The sequence below is a fragment of the Gorilla gorilla genome, chromosome 7 (assembly GCF_029281585.2).
Source record: "Gorilla gorilla gorilla isolate KB3781 chromosome 7, NHGRI_mGorGor1-v2.1_pri, whole genome shotgun sequence".
NCBI lineage: Eukaryota > Metazoa > Chordata > Mammalia > Primates > Hominidae > Gorilla > Gorilla gorilla.
In genome coordinates, this window is record NC_073231.2 from 41,643,084 (window position 1) to 41,670,814 (window position 27,731).

A 27,731-nucleotide genomic window follows, 5' to 3' on the forward strand; every position below is an offset into this window, starting at 1 on the left:
ACAGCTCTATTTAATAATATAGTCATTTGAAAAAAATCAACGTATCTCAATACTAAAAAACACTTACCATGTAAAATACATACACATTCAATGAAAATAAATACCCAAGTGTTCTGATGATTCTTTGTTATCTGTGTTTTCTAATATTTTTTCATCTCCAGAGCTTCTACTCATGGTTAAGTGTTCACCTCTAACCTAAGGAAAAAAATTAAACATGTCTAATCTGAAATTTCACTAAATTCCTTTTTAATGTTAAATGTGGTCTAAAATATTATTCATCACAAATAACTTTGCCATTAAACTGTATAGCTCTTAACTAGAAACGTCCATGTTTCCTATTAACCTTGACATCACAAATGTTTGTGACTGCTAAATACATTGTCTATGAAGATAATGCCTTAAAAAACTTGTAACAAAAACATTTCTAATACTTTGATGTCAGAAAACACTTCAATAAAATGGTAATACATTTAAAAAAGCTGATGGCATAAGAATACAGCCAATGAAAAGCTACTTTTTATTTGTAAAAATCTGTTATTTTTGACTTCAAATAGTTTATTTATATTTCATTAGGTTCCTATCTTTCTATGTATGGCTAAAAGACATCAGTGAATACGAACTAGCATTTTTATGCTTCATGTCTTTATTGAATAGGTTCAAATATGAAGACATTATTGGTGAAAAAACAAAAAACAAACATATAGTGGACAATAAATAATAGTCACCACAATCATCTTACTTTTTCAACCTAACACAATTCAGAATAATACATGAGCAATTTTTACATTTTTAATTTAATCTTACAATCATCTTTTATTCTACCATACTGTCAAATACTTGTGAAAATAAATAAAAATAAAATACATGATGCATAGGAAGATTTTTTAAAACTGAACTATTGCACAAATCAATGTGAGAATATGCAAGTAATATAAAAATGCATTTAAATATATTGTCACAACATATTTCGTAAGTCATAAATCTATTTCACCTACTGTTTATAATCTCTGGGCTCTGGAACTAGATGATTTCTTACCAACTCATCTCCATGTGGTACATTATAACATTAATTTACTACTGTAAAATTCAGTGAGAAACAAATGTGTGCCAATTATTTATCTATCCTTTCCTTGAGCAGGCAAAAAGAATTATGTGGTCTTAAAAAAATACTTGACAAAAAAACAGTGCTCAGTATTAGATAAAACAAGTTTAAAGTTCTTTATATGATTTATAACAGAAGTGATTTAAATGGAAATCTAATATATGCATTCATCTTCTAAATTCATTACAGCTTATTTTAGTTGATGGACTATTTGTTTCTTTGTTTTGACCAATACGACCGAATAAAGATAACTGAGGGGGAAAAAATTAACAACTAATCAGGAAAGAAACTGTAAGTAAAATGACAATTCCTATTAAGTTTGTAACTCCTGCCCAAACTAAACTAAGCTAATAAATTTCAGAGAAATTATAAGCCACAATTCTTTACATTGTGTCTTATAGTTGATCAGAATCATAAACAAAAAAAAAGCTAGGAATTATATAAGAGATTTGTTTGTACCTTTACAGTAAGATCAAAGCTCTCTTAGGTTTGATTGAATAGAAATTACTACAGAATTACTGCCATCAAGGCAATCTACTACTAACTACTATGCTATACTGAAAGTGACAATGATTAAGAGCTGTGTCGTGATCAGGTCAAACAGAAAAAAACAATTAAATTTGTGTGTATGTTTAATTAGGTAAGTCAATTATGCATTAAAACAATACATTTTCAGTGAGTCCTTATTGTGACGTGAATGGTGTTTCAACACTAAATGCTAAAGATGAAAAAAAGAGTAGGAAAATTAGATATTCTCTTAACCTACTCATAACTACATGTACTTCCAAGAAAAAAAAATTCAAATATTTTTTATCTGCATGCTCTGCACTAATGATTAGTTACCACAACTATTATGATTAGGTGACGTGATTTAAGATGCATTAAAACGATTTATTCTAAATTCAGATACAAAAAATTATATGTTTTTAAACGTAAGATTTTGCAGGGAATTCTGTGCCTTCTATATTAAATAATTACATTTTCAAATACAGCAAAAAATGAACTAGCAAATTAAAACTATCTTCACGGGTTATGGAAAATGAGGAAAAGTGAAATCTGGAAAAACAATTGGAAGTAAAAAAATATGTTCAATGAATACATACAGAAGTAAAAAAAATCAGTTATAAATAGAATAAGATAGATTTGTATTTTTAGTCTTGTGTATTTGAAAAGGAAATTGCATAATTACATTTTTACAAAACAAGTAAGATGTTTAAATTACGTAACTAATAGAGGGGTTTTTTTTCCTCTTAGTTTTTCGGATTTATGAAATAATTTGTTGACATGCTCTACAGGAGTGACCTTAACATACCTAATGGTAACTAAAACCGTTCTCTTTAATTACAAAATTCTCAGCATCTATCCTACTATGATACTATCTGAAGATAGGCACCAATAATACAAATGTTTACTCAAATTTTTTGCTCAAAGTTATACTTATCCTAAAGCTTGAAGGGCTAAGCACTAGAGTATGAGAGTTTGTGGAAATGTACTTAATGTGCTTTAACAACAACAGAAAAGTAACACCTAAATTAATCGTTCCATTTGAAATTATTTTCTGACAGATAAGTGAATATTTCCTTGAATGACACAGTCTGGGGTATCAGATATTTATTATATACAGTATATGTACACATATAAACATACACACATTATATAGCCAAAAGATTACACTTCAAAATTAACTGGAAATGGTATTTCGAGTATTTTTAGCACAAACTAACTAGAGGATGTGCTCTAGCTGTCCAAGCAGCAATAATCATAAACTCTGAACTTGGCTTTTGTTTTTTTGAGGTTCTATTCATAGAATCATTCTTCGAATGCCACATTCACAGCAAAATTTGGCCCATTCTACAGGGTATTTAGTCCCACACTCATGGCAGAATTTTGGTAAGTTTCCAGGTGAATTTCCTTCAATGCCTTTAATATTTCCACCATTAAGGGAAGATGCACAGTCCCCATCTGGCCTAAAAAAGTAAAGAAACAATGAAAAGATAAAGTTCGTATCAGTAGTTTTAAACCCTTAACCCTGGAGAAACAGGACATAAATATAACAATTAGCCTGCTTAATCTCATTTTTAATATTCCTCTAGTTCAAATTTTAAAAAATCCTTGTTAGTAAATACTAAAATTCTAACATTTTTTCTTTAACATTATATTTATCTGTGTTACGAGAATTTACCATGACCAAATGCAGCCATGCTTTCTGTATTAGTCTGTTCTCACATTGCTATAAAGAACTACCTGAGACTGGGTAATTTATAAAGAAAAGAGGTTTAACTGACTCACAGTTCTGCAGGCTGTACAGAAAGCTTGGTTGGGGAGGCCTCAGGAAACTTATTCATAGCAGAAGGCAAAGGGGAAGCAAGCATGTCTTACATGGTGGGAGCAGGAGGAAAAAAGAGAAGGGGCAGGTACTATATAGTTTTAAACAATCAGATACATTGAGAACTCACTATCACAAGAACAGTAATGGGGAAGTCCACCCCCATGATCCAATCGCCTATCACCAGGCCCCTCCTCTAACGTTGAGGGTTACAATTTGACATGAGATTTGGGCAGGACACAAATCCAAACCACATCGCTTTCCATCTGTTCTTTGTGCTAGGAATTTACTACACTGGGAGTAGAATGAACATTTATGATGTCCTTTCTGCAAACCCATCTCTAAAGAGAACCTAACCATGAGGAAAGATAGAGATCCTTAGGTTTCAAGTCTCTCTCCTTGGTCACAAGGATTGTGAGGTGATACTTCTAGTATTTATTTTAGTTTTATTATTTAATGATATTAAATTATTGTGATGCAATAAATAACAAACTCTTAATGCATGCCCTCACAGGGAGGTCTCTATTATCTATTAACAAAACATACTAGGCCGGGTGCGGTGGCTCACACATGTAATCCCAGCACTTTGGGAGGCCAAGGCGGGTGGATCATGAGGTCAGGAGATCAAGACCATCGTGGCTAACATGGTGAAACCCCGTCTCTAATAAAAATACAAAAAAATTAGCCAGGCGTGGTGGCGGGCACCTGTAGTCCCAGCTACTCAGGAGGCTGAGGCAGGAGAATGGCGTGAACCTGGGAGGCGCAGCTTGCAGTGAGCCGAGATTGTGCCACCGCACTCCAGCCTGGGCGACAGAGCGAGACTCCGTCTCAAAAAACAAACAAAAAAAACAAAAACAAAAAAAAAAACAGTAATAAAGGTAAAATAGATGCTAGATGAACTATACACTATAACAACATTTTTTTTTTTTTTTGAGATGGAGTCTCGCTCTGTCACTGAGGCTGGAGTACAGTGGCCCCATCTCAGCTCACTCCAACCTCTGCCTCCCAGGTTCAAGCAATTCTCCTGCCTCGGCCTCCTGAGTAGCTGGGATTACAGGTGTGCAACACCACGACCGGCTAATTTTTCTACTTTTAGTACAGACAGGGTTTCACCATGTTGGCCAGGCTAGTCTCAAACTCCTGACCTCAGGTGATCCACATGCCTCAGCCTCTCAAAGTGCTGGGATTACAGGTGTGAGCCACCACAACTCCTCATCCATTCCAGTTTTATCGTGAGACTGCAGCAGTTCAATGACATCTGCAGGCTTCCCTTCTGATTCTAGTTCTTTTGCTATTTTGCCAGTACATCTGCAGTTACCTCCTCCACTGAAGTCTTAAGTCCCTCAAAGTCATCCATGAAGTTTGGAACAACTTCTTCCAAACTCTTATTAATGTGGATATTTTGACCTCCTCCCATAAATCACATACGTTCTTAGTGGCATGTAGAAGGGTTAATCCTTTACAGAAGGTTTTCAGTTTACTTTGCCCAAATCCATTAGAGGTGTACAACTTAAAAGCCAGATTAAAAGAAAAAAATCAGGTTTTCTATAAATAGCTTGTTACTTTTGTGTATGGTCCTTGGAAAACTATCATATACTCAATTTTATTTTAGTTATTGGGATAGCAGAGCTAAACATACCTGGCTATGTAGCTCTCAGTATATGTTTTTCTTTTGTTTGTAAGCACACCTGGGGCAGGATTTCTTGCCAAACTAGGTGGTGTGGAATTTCGGGGTTTGACATTAGCTCTATAAAAAAGAGAAAAAATAATGGAAAAGTATTGAACAGTGAGCATGTATTTCTCAAATTACCTATTCACATGACTAGAAAGAATACTTAGAAGCTTCAGAGAAGCTCAAAAGATTAAAGTCCCAATAATTATTTTAAATCTGAAAGCAAATAGTAGTTAATATTAAAGATAAACCAAAGAATTTTGCATTTCCTAATACTATTCTGATAGTAAATAAAATCAACTAAAATATGTATATATGCTTTACATGAAATTTATAAGGTAATCATTCTGAAAGATACATTTTTAAAAACCGTTTAAATTTATATTTCCCTCAAAACATATATTCTGATAAATGCTTATGGATAATGGTTAAATAAACAAGTTTCATTATTCTAAGCATATACGATGTAGTTAAAAAAAGAATTTTTTTGCTAGTCACATTAAAGAATAATATTCAACTTATGAAAGTTCTAAAAAGCAGCAACTAAAATAAATGAGTTAATATAATATTCCCTTTAACGATTTAATTTTACCAACTGCACAGCCTGGGCTATCCGAAATCAGAGGGACTTCTGGTTGGATCATCCATGAGTCTCCATTTTGAAACTTTAAGAATCAAAGAAGGGTTAGAAAACTAAATGATGATGATGTAACACTAAAAGCAGAGGCTTGGGAATTCAAATGAATTTAGATTCAAATGCCAATGCTACTGACAGCTTTGTGACAGCAAGTCTGAGTCTCATCATTTATAAAATGATCACTTATAGAAAGGTTATGAGAAAAAAAGTACAATTCATATAAACATTTAGATAGCTGATGCTAATACTATTACTACAGTTGTTGCCACTATAAGTTAACATTTATATAATAGTGCTTACACCATGTCAAGTACAATTCTAATTATTTTGCCCATAGAAATTTATTTATCCTAATAATCCTATGAAATAGGTAGCGTTCATAACTCCGTTTACAGATAAGAAAAATGAGGTAAAGAGCCCCTAAGTAACTTACCCAAGGTGACCCTGCTAGTGTGTTCCAAAGCTAGGATTCAGATGTTCATTGAAGCATAGTTCCCTCCCTCTCTACAGAGCTTTAATCAAATCTTTAAATTTCACAGGTGAACAGTGTTATATGAACAGCAGAATACTTTAAAAAATACCTCCAGATTAGAGGTTCTTAAACTTTAGTTGAAATTTTTCTTACTCTACTTATATGGCAAAGTAGGAGAGAGTACCCTAAAATTGTAAATAGCTGCTTCCAAAGTACATGCAGGTAATAACAACATCCATTATTTTTCAAACAGCCACTACATGACGATTATGAAGCCAGATACTACACATGCCTTATTTAATGTCCCCCAAATCTCAGAAGATATTATTCCCATTTTAAAGTGGAAGCATGTTCAAAGAGATTATATAAATTGTGAGGCTACTACGTGGCCAGAGTAGTACTTGAACTTAAGTGGGCTGTATTACAGAACTCATATTCAATATACAATGCTGTCATTCAAAGTGGTTGCTTTGCATAGTTACTTCTTTAAATTACTTCTAAACTTCAACAAGCAAAGAATCACTTTGGTGCATGAATGGAATGCCCTACACCTCTTCAAATGCTCACTCCAAGTCCATTCATGAGGTTTACTCTACTCTTGTGTATAGCCTCTTAGGGGATGTTCTAGAACTACTAGAGTCTTTTTCTAGAAATTCAATCTCTAGGGAATCATTGTCAAAGAATGGCATTTAAATAGGAAGAACACTTTTTTTTTTTTGGCTATAGAATCGTCTTAAGTGCATGAGATATACAAACAATACAAACACACCCATGAATATATACACATAATGTCACCATATCGGTAACTTGAGGTTGTTCAAAATGTTTATATTTAGAGGAAAATATAAGAGATTATCATCATTAATAGCTACCAATATTAAATACCTGTCAGTTATTTTTAGTAACATCTAGAACGGCCTTGATCACTTAAAACATCTTGCCCCAGTCTTACACAGTCCACAAATTTTTCTTTCTGTTCAGAATCTGCAAAGCATTACTCTTACTCTGTATCTAGAATCTACCTGTTAAGAGCTCATATGAATAATTAAAGAAGGTTTAATTTTGGAATTGTACTTAATCCATCTTACTGCTAGTCACTGTTACTGTGAGATGTGCATCAGAGAGTTCTGACAGTAGAATCAGCAAAATGAAAAATGGCTCACAGCACAAACTCTTCCTGCTAGGATTTATCACTACTTAAAAATAGCAAATGGCTGCTGCTAGTATCTTAAAGACTTCTCCTACCTTTGTTTATCTAGTTAAATTTATTATTACTTTCCACACATACATACTGAGCAGACTGTTGTAGTAGGTGCTGGTTTAAAAGTTAACTAAGTTACTCTGCTTAATATTTTCCACCATTAATAGGTAAATTAATTTTTAGGCCCTAATTTCATATTTAAAATGTGGGCTAGAATTGAGACCCAAATTAGTAAACCTTGAAGACTCATGATGTAGAGTTTCAAAGTAACTGCCATTGCCACACACTCTTTTCAGCCAGCCAGGTCAGAACTGGCTGTGTCATACTCTTTCTCGAGCTTGACTTTTTGGCAGTGTCATACTCTTTCCCGGTTGTAGGCAGAATTTACAACCATCTAACAAAAAGACTAAGGACCCTTGGATTGAAAGTTTCCTAAAATCTTTTCTTTTTCTGGGCTTTTTATAATAGTTCACCATCTGCTTATCTAAGAGATAATCTAACAATATTATATACTGTACAAGACATTATTTTTCTCAAACTCTGCTTTTTAAAACTACTGTTACAAAAAAACCTAATTACTACTAAAAAAACTTCATAAAAATAATTATTAAATGTGACTGCAATTTGAAACCTCCAAAAATTAATATTTAATGGAATAAAATGTATAACCTAAAAAGTTTTATTTAGTACAACAGAAATGCTTACTAAAAATCAAAATGTTTTAAATCCTAGATTATTTGACACATTTTGGCTTAGAAATTATTCAACAGATTTTTTTAAGTATAGGACAGTAAAAGTTATGTTATTCCATTATATAAAGCTTTTAAGGAAATATCTGAAAAATATTAACCAAACTGAGTTACAAATACTTACTTGTAAATAGGTAATAACTCATGTCTTTTGATGGCACTGTCTGATTTTGTATCACTGTCATACAACCTTTGCACAAGTCTTCCCGTTCGAAGTGGAGGGCCTAACTTGTCCATATTACTATTAAAATATATAAAGGTGTACCCATAAGGAGATTGCTACTGCTTCTTTATATAAAGTTTTTTTTAAAGACATTATTCTGATTCATCAGATATCTACTCCCCAAGTCCTTAATTTTATCTGACTGTCAAGGTAAGAAGTAATGTCCAAAAGAATCCTCAGAGAGTTCATACAATGTCCATTATTAGGTCTGAAAATGCTGACTACACAGGCTACCCTACACATCCAAACAAATGTCAAATTATACACAGAAGGGCAATGGAATCAATGAAGAAACTTAGGAAGAACAACTATTTCAAAAAAAAAAATCATCAAGCTATAAGTGAACTGAATGCTGTTATTCACAAATAATTTTTCTTCCTCCCAGAATTCATGGAAACTTTCTCTACTCTTCATATTATTTATTTCCGTGCTTTTTAAAATTCCAAAAATAAGGAATTGACTAAATAACATGTACTCCATTTGACTTTCTAAATCCACTGACTTCTAACAAAAAAGTGACTTTATTTCTGAAATGTATCCAAAGTAAAACAGGACTCGGCATGGAAAAAAAAAACATGGATGACAATTCTAAAAATCACATGTAATAATGGTAAGGGGCCTATATATACACACACACATTTTGACCAAAATTATAAAGGATCTCCATCTAGAGGATAGCAGGACAAACTGCAGGTTTGTAGGATATCTCACTGTTTTAAATCAACCAACCAAATAACTGAATCATATAAACTATCACCAACCAACATCTAGTCATAGTAGGAAGCAGGGAAAATTGAATTACGAAATTAGGAAACAATCTTATTTGCTACTGAATAACACATCACTGCTTGTTAACTTTAAAAGTCTATTCTTTTTAAGAGATATTTGCTCAGTCATTTCTTTACTTATTCACTGACTATAAACCCTGAGCATCTATTATGAGCATCTATTATGTGTCAGGCACTGTGCTCCATTCTCACGATGTGGTGGCAAATAAGATAGATCTGATACTTGTTCTTATGGAGTTTAGTGTCTGAAAAGAATGTGTTCATTTTCCTAGATTATAGATATCTAAGAGGAGGGATACATTTTATTAATTTTTGTCTTCTTTCAGTAGCTTATACATAGCAGGCATTTTGTTGAAAAAGTTGATATTAATACTTTGCAGGTGGTGGTGTTTATGTGAGGATTTAAAGTTCTTAAAAGCAGCCTTCATTAAATAAATGTATTAAGTAAAATTTCTAAAATATTTTAAATTAGAATTTGTTTTTAATTTGTTAAAGTACAAAGAAACCCATCTATTGGAATTTTAAACATTCAGATTTTATTCTAATCCTTAATTATCAAAACATTTTTGTTCCAAACAGTGGTTATCTTACATGATTCTGGAAATAAGGATTAACATTTTTCTTTCTCAGAAAAAAATTCCTGAAATTAAAATTTAGAAAATTTTTGACTATATTTTAAAAACATATTCCTCTTATATGATAAGAAATGGTCAAATCCTACATGTGATACAACAAAGTTCAGTTCAAGAAAGATGTGTAAAATATAATAAAAACCTAAAGGTAATTATCCAATGGAAACATTACATATATAAAAAGATTGCCAATATTTTCAGATTTTGAAAACCTAATTGAAGGACAGGTTCCAGTAATGATTTTAACCATACTTGTATTATAACATTCAACTCGATTTATATGTGTGCATATATATATATGTACATTCAAAACTCAAATGTTACTTAGGCTAAAAGTTAATGAATGCTATTTTTAGGCTAAAATCACTTAATAACTTACATTCTAAGTTGCCATTAGGCTGTCAAAAACAAAATCTATAAATCTCAATAACAATCAAGATTTTATACATATAATACTTTTGCAGGCCTTCAAAATACTCATAGCTGAATGAGTATGGTGACGATATCAACCTATCCCTGATTTGAAATAAACTTTAACATAGGAAAAGTCATTTACTGTTGATACCAGGAGAGTGAATTCACTTAGGAAATAAGTAATTTTAGTGTGGCTTACTAAGTACCTTGTAGGAGTGTAGCAAGTACTGTAGATTGAGATATAACAAAAAGATGATTTCTGAAATAATATTGGGAAAAGAATTTACCAGATGGTATTTTGTATCTTCGCACACCTCTGTTGTTATGATGCTATAAGGCAATCTTGTCCAACCAGCAGCTCACAGGCCACATGCCACCCAAGATGGCTTTGAATGGGGCCCTATACAAATTCGTAAACTTTCTTAAAACATTATGAAATTTTTTTTTTTTTTTTAGTTCATCAGCTATCATTAGCGTTTGTGTATTTTATATGTGGTCCAAGACAATTCTTCTTTCAGTGTGGCCCAGGGAAGCCAAAAGATTGAACACCCCCCTGCTCTAAGGCAGTTTTGAAATGTGTCATACCTCTACTTTTGATCCTAAATTCATCAATCCTACACAAATAATTAGTATCTCAATTCCATGGCAAAGTTAGCTCCCTATCCAAAATCTCCAATCATTGTTATCCACATAAGAAACCAAGCTCTGGAATTCTAGGTTATCACAAGCATTTCTAGATCAACAATAAAAGATAAGTTCATAAAAATTCACATAACGCTCCACACAAATTCATTTCACACACATCAAAAGACTGGATTATGAAAACAGCATGTTTCCTATTCATATAAAAATGTACTCAAAAACTAAAGACATTTACTTCTTAATGTTTTAAATAAGGTATGAGAAACAAAATGCAATTTTTTAAATTAAAAAATGCTCCATACATGCCTTTGGTTGCTCTAATTTTAGGTGTATTACAGTTGATCTCCAAAGTAAATGTGCTTTTCATAGTAACTAAAAGGAAGTAAATCTCTGATATTTGATAGTTTCACTATTGAAAATTATTAACTGAGATATCCATTTAAACTGGTAATAAGGTACAACTGTGTAAACTCTAGGGAACAATTCAAATGGGGAAATATTTATTTAAAAGATCTGTGTTTCATTGTATTTCTAAAATTTCCTGGTATTAAAGATAATCATCTTTTGGCAGGGCGTGGTGGCTCATGCCTGTAATCCCAGCAATCTGGGAAACCGAGGTGGATGGATCACTTGAGGTCGGAAGTTTGAGACCAGCCTAACATGGTGAAAACCCATAAAAATTCAAAATTAGCCAGACATGGTAGCACACACCTGTCCCAGCTAATGGGGAGGCTGAGGCAGGAGAATCACTTGAACCCAGGAGGCGGAGGTTACGGTGAGCCAAGATCGCACCATTGCACTCCAGCCTGGGCAACAAGAGCAAAACTCCATCTCAAAAAAAAAAAAAAAAAGAAAAAAAAAAAGATAATCATCTTTTAGAAGAAGGGAAAAACTTTCTACTTGGGTGTATTTTGTTGTTTTTTAAACAAATCTGTTAAAATTGACCTAGAAATTGATTTGATTGCTTTTTTTTACATTTAAAAAAAGGTTTAAAAAGGTTTTTTGTTTTTGTTTTTGTTTTTTTAATGGAGACAAGTTCTTGCTATGTTGCCCAGGCAAGTCTCAAACTCCTGGGTTCAAGCGACTCTCCCACCTCACTCTCCCAAAGTGTTGGGATTACAGGTGTGAGGCACTGCACCTGGCCTAATCCACAAACTGTCTAGAAGCAAACAACCAAACATATGAGAATTTTTCTGAGTGTAAAAATAAATTTCTTTGTGGCATGATTCTATTACAGATCACTGGTATGCCTGATTAAAGTGGACTACAATAAAGATTACATACACCAGACTTTAAATAATTGCAATCCACCGAAATAACAGCATTTACTAATCTCAGCGAATGCTCAATTTATTGAGCATTACACCTGACCAAATGTCTTAATTCAACCTTTACCCAATCCTGAATCATCTGTATAAATCGAAATAACAGTTGTCATACAAACTTCAAGTAATTCTTTCACTTGTACCAGATGATAATTCTGTGACATGCCAATAGATTAACAGATGAGGGAATTAATTTATTATCTTTTTTCACTTAACCAAAAATTTTTTGTTAGCCTAGGCATTCTGCTAGATTTTACTTACAAATGGAAGCAAGGCAGACATAGTCTTTGCCATCATGGAGCTTACAATCTAGCAAGAGAAACAAATCATTACTTCACTAATTCTTAAAAAAAAAGGAAGGAACTCTGTCACTAAATAGACAGCTATGAATGGTTCTAATTTAATACAGTAACATAATGTTCCAGTTAATATAGTAATATATTGGTAGAAATGAGCGCCACAGCTCTCTTTCCAGTAGTTGGAAACCTTCCTTTAATCTGCAAGGATCTTATACAGAATGGACAATCAGAATTTGAACAGGTATGATTGACAGTTATATATGATGTGGGATAGCCAAAAAATATGTATTCTTCATGGCATTCACCATAAGCAATGCACAACTGACAAAATTATTGTTCTCAAAATCTCTGCTTGTTAGCAAAAGCATATTTTCCATTAGTAACCAGGTAGGTTGGTCAGATTTTCTTGGATCAGTTGTCAAGGTCTAACCAGAGTCACAGATGTTGTCACAGTCAGACAACATGTCACAGCACGACAAAGAGATACATGCCCAAAGCTATTTAGTGGCAGATTATGATGCAGAAACCTAGTCTTCTAACTCCAAGGTCAGCGCCTCTCTTCATTACACCAGCCAGCTTTACATGTCCTATCTAGGAATACTGTGTCAGTACAATTTAATATTGCCAACTGATAAAATTGCCAGTACTATAGAAATACTGAAAAATATCAGCTTTTAATCTATGATCAACTGTAAGTGAAACTATAAACAACACTATGAACAAATATTGTCACCTAACATGGAGGCCAATTCTCTGTGATACGGTAAAACGACTTTGTAAAATTAAAGCACATATTGCTATGTCTATACTTCACTTAATCATCCAATGAGTCAACTCATTGGAGAAGAAAATAAATCAGATCAGTTTCTTACCACTAAAAGATAAAATTTTTTTACTTTTCAACTACCTGATCTACTGATAATCTGTCTCTTTCTTATGGATAGCCTGTCTCTTGTTTTTGGAAGCACAACAATAAGAAAAATCACTTAACTCAAAAGATACTGTTGGTTGATTTTTTTTTCCTTTTCTATAATGATTATTACATTATATTCCTTTAGGTCTTCCATTTTCTATGTAGTCTGAATTGAGAAGCAAAATGTAGTTACTGTCATTTGACAGATATCTTTGTATATATTTCCCACATAAAAACCAAAATGAATGTGAGCCACATATAACTTACACTTGAAAATAACAGGAAAAGGGGTGAGTAAATACAGCACCTTCATCTGAAACATCCATGTACTTGCATTGGGACGAATCAAGGAAACAACTTGACCCACGGAGAACAAAGAAAAGAGAGGCAGGATGACAGCCCACCTTGGAGCGACACAGAGCAAGGGGAACCTCCCTGGCCCAGGGAAGCAGTGAGTGAACATGTGACCCTGGGAAACCACGCTTCTCCAACTGATCTTTGCAACCCTTGGGTCAAGAGACGCCCTTGTGAAGCCACTCCACTAGAGCCTTCAGTCTCACGTACAGATATGGGGAGTCTTGGCAGAGCAGCAGCTCCGGCACAGGCGAAGACCCAGGAACTCCAAACTTCCCAGCAAAAGTAACTGCAACTCCAGCAAAGCAGGATGTTAGACCCCCGTACGTACCCTTAGGAAAAAAGGCTGAATCAAGGGGACCAAGTAGGGACAGTCTGCAGGTCTCAGTTTCATAACACCTCACAGGATAAGACCCACTAGCTTGGAATTCCAGCCAGCCACCAGTAGCAGTTTTGAGCCTACCTGGGATGGAACTCCCAGGGGAAGGGACAGGCTGCCATCTTTGCTGTTTGGGTGACTCAGCTGTTCTGCAGGCTTTGGAGAGTACAAACCAACCAGAGGCAGAGAGGATTCCCCAGCATAGCATGACTTCTTTACCAAAATGTGGTCAGACTGCTGGTTAAGCAGGTTCCCAATCCATTCCTCATCACGGAGCAGGACCTCACAACTGGGACCTCCAACCATCCCTGCTGGTATTCTCTGGCCCACAGAGAGCCAAAGCCAACTGGGACGAAAGTGGTAACCCAGCACAGCACAGCTGCTCTAGGAAAGTGTGGCCACACTGCTTCTTTAAGTAAGTCCCCAATATTGCCCCTCCTCACTGGAAAGAACCTCCCAACTGGGACCTCCAGCCAGCCCTGCAGGTGTTCTCTGGCCTACAGAGATTTGCAAAGTCCCTGGGATAGAACTCCCACAGGGTGTGCAGGCCATCATCTTTGCTGTTTGGGCAACTTAGCAGTTTCAGTCTCTGGGGTTTGGAGAGCCCATGCTGACCCAGAGGTGGAAGTGGTACAACAGCACACCACAGTAGTCCCATAAAAATGTGGCCAGACTGCTTTATTAAGCAGGTTCCCAATCCCATTCCTCATCACCAGGTGGAGCCTCCCAACTGGAGTCTTCAGCCACACCCACAGGTGTCCTTTGGCTGACAGAGGTTTGAGGCCTCCCTAAAATGAAGCTCCCAGGAGGAGGGACAGGCCACTATCTTTGCTGATTTGTAGCCTTCACTGGTGACACCTCCAGCTACTGAAAAATCCAAGGTGACTAGTGACTGGAGTGGACACCCAGCATACACAAGCAGCCCTATGGAAAAGTGGCCAGAGTTGTTCAAAAAAACAAACCCATCCAAAGGTAAGCAGCCTCAAAGACTGAAGTTAGGTAAGCTCACAAAGATGAGAAAGAATCAGCACAAGAATGCTGAAAACTTAAAAAGCCAGAGTGCCCTCTTTTCCTCCAAGTGACCTCATCGCCTCTCCAACAGGAATCAGGCTGAGAATCTCCTCAGAATCAGGCTGAGGCTGAGACAGCTGAAATGAAAGAAGCAGAATTCAGGATATGGACAGGAACGAAGTTCACTGAGCTAAAGCAATACATTGTAATCCAATGAAAGGAAGCTAAAAATCATGATAAAACACTGCAGGAGTAAACAGATGAAATAGCCAGTATAGAGAAGAACATAACCAACCTGATAAAGCTGAAAAACACACTACAAGAATTTCATAATGGAATCACAAGTATTAATAGCAGAAGAGACCAAGCGAAGAACGAATCCCAGAGCTTGAAGACTGGCTTTCTGAAATAAGACACGCTGACAAGAATAGAGAAAAAAAGGATGAAAAGGAATAACAAAAGCTCCAAGAAGTGTGACATTATATAAAAAGACCAAATCTATGACTGACTGGTATATCTGAAAAAGATGAGGAGAATGGCACCAATTTGAAAAATATATTTCAGGATGTCATCCATGAGAACTCTCCTAACCTAGCTAGATAGGTCAACATTCAAATTCAGGAAATGTAGAAAACCCCAGTAAGATACTCATGAGATGATCATCCACAAGACACATAATCATCAGATTCTCCAAGACCGAAATGAAAGAAGAAATGTTAAAGGCAGCTAGAGAGAAAGGCCAGGTCACCTACAAAGGAAAGCCCATCAGACTAACAGCAGACCTCTCAGTGGAAACCCTACAAGCCAGAAGATATTGGGGACCAATATTTAACATTCTTTTTTTTTTTTTTTTTTTTTGAGATGGAGTCTCACTCTGTCGCCCAGGCTGGAGTACAATGGCGCAATCTTGGCTCACTGCAACCTCTGCCTCCTGGGTTCAAGCAATTCTCCTGCCTCAGCCTCCCAAGTAGCTGGGACTACAGGTGCACACAACCACACCTGGCTAATTTTTGTATTTTTTTTTTAAATAGAGACAGGCTTTCACCACATTGGTCAGGCTGGTCTTGAACTCCTGACCTCAGGCGACCCGCTCACCTCGGTCTCCCAAAGTGCTGGGATTACAGGCGTGAGCCACCACACCTGGCTAACATTCTTAAAGAAAAGAAATTCCAACTCAAAATTTCATATCAGGCCAAACTAATCTTTATAAGTGAAGAAGAAATAAAACCTTTTTCAGACCAGCAAATGCTGTAGGAATTTGTTACCACCAGACCTGCCTCACAAGAGCTCCTGAAGGAAGCACTAAATATGGAAAGAAAAGACAATTACGAGCCACTACAAAAACGCAATGAAGTACACAGACCAGTAATACTGTAAAACTGTTAGTTACATAAACTAGTCTGCCAAATAACCAGCTAGCATCATTATGACGATCAAATCCACACACATCAATACTAGTCTTAAATGTAAATGGGCTAAATGACCCAATTAAAAGACACAGAGTGGCAAGTATTTTGATAAAGAACCACGACCCATTGGTATGCTGTCTTCAAGAGACCCATCTCATGCAATGACACACATGGGATCAAAATAAAGGGATGGAGAAAAATTTACCAAGCAAATGGAAAACAGAAAAAAGCAGGGGTTGTAGTCCTAATTTCTGACAAAACAGACTTTAAACCAACAAAGATTAAAAAAAAAAAAAAGAAGAAGGGTATTACATAATGGTAAATGGTTCAATTTAACAAGAAAAGTTAACTATCCTAAATACAAATGTACCCAACACAGGAGCACTCAGATTCATAAACCAAGTTCTTAGAGACCTTCAGTGAGACTTAGACTCTTACACGATAATAGTGGGAGACTTTAACACCTCACTGACAATATTAGACAGATTATCAAGACAGAAAATTAACAAATAAATATTTAGGACCTGAACTCAGCACTGGATCAAATGGACCTGATAGATATTTACAGAATTCTCCACCCTAAAACAACAGAATACAGTGTTCTCATCACCATCTGGCACATACTCTAAAACTGATCACATGGGCTTGGCGCAGTGGCTCATGCCAGTAATCCTAACACTTTGGGAGGCTGAGACAGGCAGATGACCTGAGGTTAGGGGTTTGAGACTGGCCTGGCCAACATGAGGAAACCCTATCTCTACTAAAAATACAAAAATTAGCCAGGTGTGGTGGCACATCCCTGTAATCCCAGCTGCTTGAGAGGCTGAGGCAGGAGAATCGCTTGAACCCAGGAGGCAGAGGTTGCAGCGAGCCAAGATCATGCCACAGCACTACAGCCTGGGTGACAGAGTGAAACTCCATCTCAAAAATAAAATAAAATAAAATAAAATTGATCACATAATTGGATGTAAAACATCCTCAGTAAAAGCAAAAGAACTGAAATCATAACAAATATTCTCTCAAACCACATAACAATTAAATTAGAAATCGAGATTAAGAAATTAACTCAAAACCCTACAACTACATAGAAATTGAATAACCTTCTCCTGAATGATTTTTGGATAAATAATGAAATTAAGGCAGAAATCGGGAAGTTCTTTGAAACTATAGAGTACAAAGAAACAACATACCAGAATCTCTAGAACACAGCTAAGGCAGTGTAAAAGGGAAATTTATAGGACTAAATGCCCACATCAAAAGTTAGAAAGATCTCAAGTTAACAACCAAAGATCACAACTAAAAGAACTAGAAAACCAAGAACAAACAAATCCCAAAGCTAGCAGAAGACAAGAAACAGTCAACATCAGAGCTAAACTGAAGAAGATACATGAAAAACCATTCAAAAGATCAACAAATCTAGGAGCTGTTTTTTAAAAAATTGATAAAATATATAGGCTGCTAGCTACACTAAAAAGAAGAAAATAGAGAATATTCAAATAAACACAATCAGAAACGACAAGAGGGGTATTACCACTTGACCCCATAGAAATACAAGTCATCACAGAATATCATGAATACCTCAATACACATAAACTAGAAAATCTAGAAGAAATGGATAAATTCCTGGACACCTACACCCTCCCAAGACTGAACCAGGAAGAAATTGAATCTCTGAACAGACAAATAACAAGTTCTGAAACTGAGGCAGTAATAAATAGCTTACCAATTGAAAAAAGCCCAGGACCAGATGGATTCACAGCTGAATTCTACTAGATGCACAAAGAACTGGTACAATTCCTACTGATATTATTCCAAAAAATTGAGAAGAAGGGACTCAACTCTAGTTCATTCTATAAGGCCAGCATCACCCTGATACCAAAACCCGAGAGAGACACAACAAAAAAGGAAACTTCAGGCCAATAACCTTGATAAACATCAATGCAAAAATCCTCAACAAAATACTAGCAAATAAAATTCAGCAGCACATCAACAAGCTTATCCACCAGGATCAAGTAGGCTTCATCCCTGGGATGCAAGGTTGACTCTGCATATGCAAATCAATAAATGCTATTCATCACAACAGAACTAAAGACAAAAACCACATGATTATCTTAATAGATGACGAAAAGGTTTTCAATAAAATTCAACATCCCTTCACGTTAAAAACTCTCAATAAACTAGGTATTGCAGGAACATACCTCAAAATATTAGCCACTTATGACGAACCCACAGCCAACATCATACTGAATGGGAAAAAGCTGGAAGCATTCTCCTTGAAAACTGGCACAAGACAAAGATGCCCTTTCTCACCACTCCTATTCAACATAGTTTTGGAAGTTCTGGCCAGTGCAATCAGGCAAGAGAAAGAAATAAAGGGGCATCCAAATAGGAAGAGAGGAAGTCAAACTATCCCTGCTGGCAGATTACATGATCATGTATCTAGAAAACCCCATTATATCAGCCCAAAAGCTTCTTAACCTGATAAGCAACTTTAGCAAAGTCTCAGGATTCTAAAATCAATGTGCAAAAATCACTAGCATTCCTATACACTAATAACAGTTAAGCAGAGAGCCAAATCAGGAACAAACTCCCATTCACAATTGCCACAAAAAGAATAAAATACCTAAGAATACAGGTAACTGGGGAGGTGAAAGATCTATACAAGGAGGACTACAAGCCAATGCTCAAAGAAATTAAAGACGACACAAATAAATGAAAAAATATTCCATGCTCATGGACAGGGAGAATCAATATTGTTAAAATGGTGATACTGCCTAAAGCAATTTATAGATTCATTGCTATTCCCATTAAACTATCAGTGACATTCTTCACAGAACCAGAGAAAACTATTTCAACATTAATATAGAATAAAAAATGAGTCAAACTAGCCAAGGTAATTCTAAGCAAAAAGAACAATGCTGGAGGCATCATGCTACCTGACTTCTAGCTATACTACAGGGCTACAGTAATCAAAACAGCATGGTACTGGAACACGGACCAGTGGAACAGAATAGCAAGCCCAGAAGTAAGACCACACACCTACTAGTATCTGATATTTGACAAACCTGACAAAAATAAGCAATGGAAAAAGGATTCCCTATTTAATAAAAGGTGCTGGGATAATTGGTTAGCAATATGCAGAAGACTGAAACTGGATCCCTTCCTTCCACCATACACAAAAATTAACACAAGATGGATTAAAGACTAATGTAAAACCCAAAACCATAAAAACCCTGGAAGACAACCTAGCCAATACCACTCAGGGCATAGGCAGCAGCAAAGATTTTATAATGAAGATGCCAAAAGCAATTGCAACAAAAACACAAATTGACAAATGGGCTGTAATTAAACTAAAGAGTTTCTGCATAGCAAAAGAAACTATCAACAGAGTAAACAGACAACCTACAGAATGGGAGAAAATATTTGCAAATTATGCATCCAACAAAAGTCTAATACCCAGCATCTATAATTTAACAAACAAACTTACAAGAAAAAAACAAACTTACAAGAAAAAAAGAAACTTACAAGAAAAAAAACAAACAATCCCATTAAAAAGTGGACAACAGACATGAACAGACACTTTTCAAAAGAAGACATACATGCGGTCAACTGTCATATGAAAAAAAGCTCAACATCACTGATCATTAGAGAAATGCAAATCAAAACCACAATGAGGTATTATCTCACACTAGTCAGAACGGCTGCTGTTAAAAAGACAAAAAATAACACACACTGGTGAGGTTGTGGAGAAAAAAGGAATGCTTATACATTGTTGGTGGGAATGTAAATTACTTCAGCCACTGTGAAAGACAGTGTGGCAATTCCTCAAAGACCTAAAGACAGAACTACCATTTCCCCCAGCAATCCCATTACTGAGTATATACCCAGAAGAATATATATCATTCTATTATAAAGACACACACATATGTTCACTGCAGCACTATTCATAATACTGAAGACATGGAATCAACCTAAATGTCCATCAGTGATATACTGGATAAAGAAAATATGGTACATAAACACCATGGAATACTATGCAGCCATAAAAAGGAATTAGATCATGTCCTTAGGAGGGACACGAATGGAGCTGGAGGCCATTATCGTTAGGAAACTAACACAGGAACAGAAAACCAAATACTGCATGTTCTCACTTATAAGTGGAAGCTAAATTATGAGACTATATGGACACATAGAGGGGAACAACACGTACTGGAGTCTTTTGGAGGGTGGAGGATAAGAGGAGAGAGAGAATCAGGAAAAATAACTGATGGGTACTAGGCTTAATACCTGGATGATGAAATAATGCATACAACAAACTCCCTATGACACAAGTTTACCTATGTAACAAACCTGCACTTGTATCCCTGAACTTAAAAGTTAAAATTAAAAAAAGAAAATAATGTGTGCTGTATTTCATTAATCAACTGAACCAGTATATGTAAAGATATAGACATATACCTTCATTCTAATGGTCCTGTGGCAATCCCTTAATTTTCTGATTTATCAAAATAAAATATAAGTAAATTTCTAAAAATATATGGCTCTATATTAATATCTCCGTTACAATTTTTCCCATAACTATTCAAAGTTTAATTATATACTTCATTAAAAGCCATGTAAATATAACAGTAGAAAAATATAAAAAAGGATTAAATTAAGAGAATCACCCCACTGCTTCTATCATACTACACATGGAGTTCAGTAGCTAACATTTTCCTCTTAAAGAATCACCTTATTAAAATTTATATACATACTATAGTTGCAAAATATCCCTTTATAGATTTTCATAATTTACTATTCAAACAAAGCCAGACATTTTGGTGATTTTATTTATTTCTAACATTATAATAAAAACGTGAAAAGAGTCCAGTGTTTACAGTCAAAGAGATCCCAATTTATATATTGCGTCTAACTTTAACAGCTATGTGGCTTTGAGCAAACTGAGCTTCTCTGATCTTCTTTTCTCTTGATTATGAAGTGGTTTTAACAAAAATATATGCAAAATGTCTAGCACAGTGCCTGATACATAGTGCTTAGCAAATTATAGTTAGTATAAAAATCTTCAACATTTCAAATTATTTCCTTAGACTAAATTCCCAGAAGTAAAATTATTCAATTTAAGCTATGATTTCTAAGGCTTTTAATAACAGATTATTTTCTAAAATGGTTATACAAATTTAGATACTCAACAGCAGTGAGTGTGCTCCTGACCAGCAAAATGTTAAAAGACAAATGAACTTAGGAAATGAAGATGAATGAAAAAGCAATTATCAAAACATAATAAAACCTTAGTATCATTTAATTATATACCACTAATAATTATATCCAGTGTAGACTTACCCTGCATGAGGGGCTGCTATCCCTTTATGAGAGGGAGATAAGGTCTGAAGTTTGTTTCCCAAAGAGCTGCTACTTGAAGACACTTTACCTGAAGGAACACCTTATAATAAAAAAGCATTATTTTTAACAATACTCCGAAAAAGGTTACATAAAACAGAGCATCTAACAAAGGAAACAACGCTTTAGTAATAATCTTTGCAACTATAAATCAAGTTTTCATTGAAGACATTTTTTAAATGGCATTTCCAGAGGACGACATATAGCATCCTTCATTTCTAGTTTCTAAATGTCCCTCTTATAATTGATATATAAATAAAGGTACATGTCAGTGGTCAATATCTTCTTCTAACTATTAAGTGTTTGACTACTATGAACAATTGCCCAGTTCAGAAAGCTATGAAGAGCTAGCATAAAATGAGAGGAAAATGCTGGATCAAAGAATCAAGGAAGTACTGGGCTGACTATTCTGAAAAGATGACATCAATAACAACATCTGGGGCCAACATTTAAGTTGAAAAAAACAACAAAAAAGTGGCTGGGCACCACGGTGGCTCACGCCAGTAATCTCAGCACTTTAGGAGGCTCAGGTTGGGGGATCACGAGTTCAGGAGATAGACATTATCCTGGCTAACTTGGTGAAACCCCATCTCTATTAAAAATACAAAAAATTAGGTGGGTGTGGTGGCACCCGCCTATAGTCCCAGCTACTCGGGAGGCTAAGGCAGGAGAATCACTTGAACCTGGGAGGCGAAGGTTGCAGTGAGCTGAGATTCCACCACTGCACTCAAACCTGGGCGACAGAGCAAGACTCCATCTCAAAAAAAAAAAAAAAAGGTTAAAAGTAGAAACTACTCAAAGTTATTTTATTTTCAAAGATAATTACTTAACTTCTACATCTCTTCTTAATTATAAATCTATCTTAATATTCCAGAATAGACCACTATCTTTATTTCCTGTTCTGCCAACATGGTTTCAAAAACAAATCAAGTTGCTTTTCGGCTATCATTACCTACAACAGTTTTGCCAGCGCCACTTGGCTGCGGTAATCGTGAAGATCCTGATGATGCAGTTCCAGGAGAATTTGACTTTTTAAGTGCAGGTGGCTTATACTAAAATAATGGAAAAAAAATATTAATCAACATCACTTTTTGATTATGGATTGTAAACTAGTGGTTCAAAACTTAACATTCTTTGGGTTTAGGATTTCAGCCTTACAGGATGAAAAGAGTTATGGAAATGAATGGTGGATGATGGTTGCACATCATTAATGTATTAAAACACTTGTAAGTATACACTGAATTGTATTCTTAAAAACGATTAAGATGGTAAAGTTTATGCTACATGTATTATACCACAGTAAAAAAATAATCGGAAAGAAACAGCTCACATTCCCTTAAATGAACAGTCTTTTCTACTGAATTATACAAATTGAGGAAGTATAGATTAAAATATATCACCTCAAAGGTTTTCCAAACTAGACTCCCTCTCAGATGCTCCACTGCTAAAACAAACTAACAGCAACTTTTTCAGTTCACAGGAAAAAGAAAAAAAGATCTAACGGAAAAAACTTCCTCAAAGTTAAGATTTTAAACAGCAAACAAACATTAGTAGAAAAACTTAGAAACAGCTATGGTGCAGCTTTAAAGGTCAAGATTTTTATATGTTCCTGGATGTGGTTTTATATTCCATATATATAATTCAGCCATATTTCCTACTGATAAAAACCATAAGATGACCTATTACCTGAACAAGTTTTACAACAGCTGCCTTATGGATTTCCCTGATATGAAGAGAAAGAGCTAATTCTGGCTTCACTATCCTCACCAGACCATCTTAAATTAATGGAGTATGCATTGACCTAAGATATTTCAGCTTATCTTGGATTTTTATATTTCTCTACTCCTCTAAAGAGACATCTTTATTAATTTTATTTTACTTTCTCTTTTTGAGCCAAATTTTGCTCAGTTTCCTGACAATAAAAGTATCTTACTGATCACCTGCTTCAATAGCAAGAAATGAACTTGCCCAGGGTTATGCCCCAACTTCACAGCAGAGCAGGAATTTAGACTCATGCTGGTTCTAGCCCAATGCTTCAACCATAAGGTGAAAATCATACTTGCATATGTGCTTGGAATGTAGCCCAATAAGGTATCAAGATTTCATGTGAAAAATTGGTTTTAATGGGCTGGGCACGGTGGCTCATGCCTGTAATCCCAGCACTTTGGAAGGCCGAGGCAGGTGGATCACGAGGTCAGGAGATCGAGACCATCCTGGCTAACACAGTGAAACCCCGTCTCCACTAAAAATACAAAAAATTAACCGGGCGTGGTGGTGGGAGCCTGTAGTCCCAGCTACTCGGGAGGCTGAGGCAGGAGAATGGCATGAACCCAGGAGGCGGAACTTGCAGTGAGCCGAGATCACGCCACTGCACTCCAGCCTGGCAACAGAGCAAGACTCCATCTCAAAAAAAAAAAAAGAAAGAAAAATTGGTTTTAAATTATCATTTTCAAAAATCAAATCATATTATATAACCAATAATCAATATAAAACTTAAGATGCACTACTACCAAAAATAGCTAGCTAAAACCAATTTTGAAGTCAAACATTATATCCTTCTAACTCTGTATGTGAATTTTTAAAAAGTTAAATCTTGATAAAGGGTCACACAAAAAAAGTAGCATTCACATTTTGAAGTATTATGCCAGCACCTGAAAAATAGGAAACCAAAACCTTCAGTAAATCTTTCAAATTAACAAATGTCTATGAGACTTTGGGAGATGAACCATATAATGATACTGATTTTTTAAAACCTTAGAGGTGCTTCTGATTTAAAAGGGCATCTGGGCCACTATATATATAGAGAGAGAGAGAAAGACAGACATTAGAAAAGACTTAAAATTATAGCAATAGGGAAAACAAGCTCTAAGAAAAATTTGTTAAACTACGAGAGTTATGTCTATAAAAACAGAGTTAATAAAATCAGGTTAGGAAACAAGACTGTTGACCCACTCAAACTGTGCAAACAATCAAAAAAGAGCAAAACGATTAGCATAAACAAAGTGCGCTAATGTGGCCTATTACATATTAAGAGGTCAAGTCTTTAGGCAGGAAACAGGCAGAAAGGTTCCTGGTAGCATTACATAATGGAGACTAAAGATTTTTATGTATATAATAGAAATTATTAGCAACTTAATGGCTTACAAATACTTAGGCAGAACATGTCTCCAAAAAATGTTTTGCTTTCTCCCTCTCTATATAAGACTTCCCACTATTTTACTAAATTTTATTGTTGAGTTTTCTGAGCTATTCAGAACCTAGAACAACCTTACCTATATCCTATAATATCTCCCATTACTTTAGACAAGAACTAGTCAGGTTAGTTTCCTTTCCGAAAACTGCTTGTTTAAAACATTATTAACCTCCCCCTCGGTATCTTGCTGTTTTCCCTGACCTAGATAATCTGACTCCTTCCTTTCTGAGCTATATTCTATCTATTCTACAACATCAAGCTGAAAGTCTACTGGTATATAGAGACTTTCAGAATGACTCTATCAATCAACAGTTTTGTGTGCTATTATGAAGACTTTCAGAATGACTCTATCAACCAACAATTTTGTATAAATCCATTTTAATGACCAGGAGAATGAAATGATTTTATACAATTACATTCAACATATTTCTTTCATTCATTATTATTTGGTAATTATTATTTTGTGTTTTTATGCTGCTCACAAATCTCATACATTTCCTTACAAAAATATTTATACAAAGACTAATGACTAATGAAATTGGAAAAAGTCTAAAGAACTTGTAGGACATCCATTTCTGACAAAATGGTAGAATTTACTATTTAGACCAACCTTTCAATCAACAACTAAAAATGCTCAGGAAAGAATAAAAAAATCATTGTAAAAGCACTGAATGTTAAATGAGAGGAAAAGAAATTTCCAGGCCAAACCATATGGGATTGTAATAACGACCTGAACATCACATGGATTTGCTGTATAAATTTGCATTATTAGGCTGGTCAAGCAAACTAAGCCAATAATTTAATTTCAAATGTTTCCAGACTGATAAGACTCATAGATACATAAAAGGAATAAGCACAGCACACATCTTCTCTGGAAGAAGGCATGAATGATAATCATGAATACCTTTTTACTTGTAACAAGCAGCAAAGGTCAATAATAATCAGGGAAATAAGGATATAAGGAAACTGAATGAGAAAAAAAAAACAAGGAACATATCCATACAAGTCACTTGATACTGCTATAATTATCAGACACACATTACAAACAACTATGAGTACTACATTTAAAGAAATAGGAAACAACTATGAAAATATTAATGGAAAATTGCAAACTATAAAAAATAGGAAATTAGAAAAATAGCCAGCCAACTGCAAGAAATTAAAAACACAAAACAGAGATATAGACCAATGGAACAGAACAGAGCACTCAGAAATAATGCCACACATCTACAACTATCTGATCTTTGACAAACCTGACAAAAACAAGAAATGTGGAAAGGATCCCCTATTTAATAAATGGTGCTGGGAAAACTGGCTAGCCATATGTAGAAAGCTGAAACTGGATCCCTTCCTTACACCTTATACAAAAATTAATTCAAGATGAATTAAAGACTTAAGTGTTAGACCTAAAACCATAAAAACCCTAGAAGAAAACCTAGGCAATACCATTCAGGACGTAGGCACGGGCAAGGACTTCATGTCTAAGACACCAAAAGCAATGGCAACAAAAGCCAAAATTGACAGATGGGATCTAATTAAACTAAAGAGCTTCCGCACAGCAGAAGAAACTACCATCGGAGTGAACAGGCAACCTACAGAATGGGAGAAAATTTTTGCAATCTACTCATCTGACAAAGGGCTAATATCCAGAATCTACAATGAACTCCAACAAATTTACAAGAAAAAAACAACCCCATCAAAAAGTGGGCAAAGGATATGAACAGACACTTCTCAAAAGAAGACATTTATGCGGCCAAAAGACACATGAAAAAATGTTCATCATTACTGGCCATCAGAGAAATTCAAATCAAAACCACAATGAGATACCATCTCATACCAGTTAGAATGGGGATCATTAAAAAATCAGGAAACAACAGGTGCTGGAGAGGATGTGGAGAAATAGGAACACTTTTACACTGTTGGTGGGACTGTAAACTAGTTCAACCATTGTGGAAGTCAGTGTGGTGATTTCTCAGGGATCTAGAACTAGAAATACCATTTGACCCAGCCATCCCATTACTGGGTATATACCCAAAGGACTATAAATCATGCTGCTATAAAGACACATGCACACGTATGTTTATTGCAGCACTATTCACAATAGCAAAGACTTGGAACCAACTTAAATGTCCAACACTGATAGACTGGATTAAGAAAATGTGGGACATATACACCATGGAATACTATGCAGCCATAAAAAATGATGAGTTCATGTCCTTTGTAGGGACATGGATGAAGCTGGAAACCATCATTCTCAGCAAACTATCACAAGGACAAAAAACCAAACACCGCATGTTCTCACTCATAGGTGGGAATTGAACAATAAGAGCACTTGGACACAGGAAAGGGAACATCACACCCCAGGGCCTGTTGTGGGGTGGGGGGAGTGGGGAGGGATAGCATTAGGAGATATACCCCATGTAAATGACGAGTTAATGGGCGCAGCACACCAACATGGCACATGTATACGTATGTAACAAACCTGCACGTTGTGTACATGTACCCTAAAACTAAAGTATACTAATAATAAAAAACAAGCTCAATGTTGGAGGGGTGAAGTGGCTATATAACCATCCTACAGGTAGCAGCAATT

At 35.3% G+C, this 27,731-nt stretch overlaps 1 protein-coding gene across 3 annotated transcripts in view; it reads right to left on the minus strand.

Annotated features, from left to right (window-relative positions):
• Positions 1–625: 625 nt before the first annotated feature.
• ZC2HC1A (zinc finger C2HC-type containing 1A) overlaps positions 626–27,731 on the minus strand; it is a 53,576-nt gene continuing 26,470 nt past the window's right edge. Inside the window, exons 6-10 of one of the 3 annotated variants that reach the window (XM_019032738.4) lie at positions 22,898–22,997; positions 21,889–21,988; positions 8,284–8,400; positions 5,068–5,175; positions 626–3,069 (exon numbers count right to left, since the gene is read on the minus strand). In XM_019032738.4, the coding sequence (XP_018888283.1) occupies positions 2,904–3,069; positions 5,068–5,175; positions 8,284–8,400; positions 21,889–21,988; positions 22,898–22,997 (591 nt within the window). In that variant the 3' untranslated portion in view covers positions 626–2,903. Of the gene's footprint in view, positions 3,070–3,093; positions 3,477–5,067; positions 5,176–8,283; positions 8,401–21,888; positions 21,989–22,897; positions 22,998–27,731 lie in introns of those variants that run through there. The other 2 variants (XM_055349719.2, XM_019032739.4) reach the window with 2 other exon arrangements.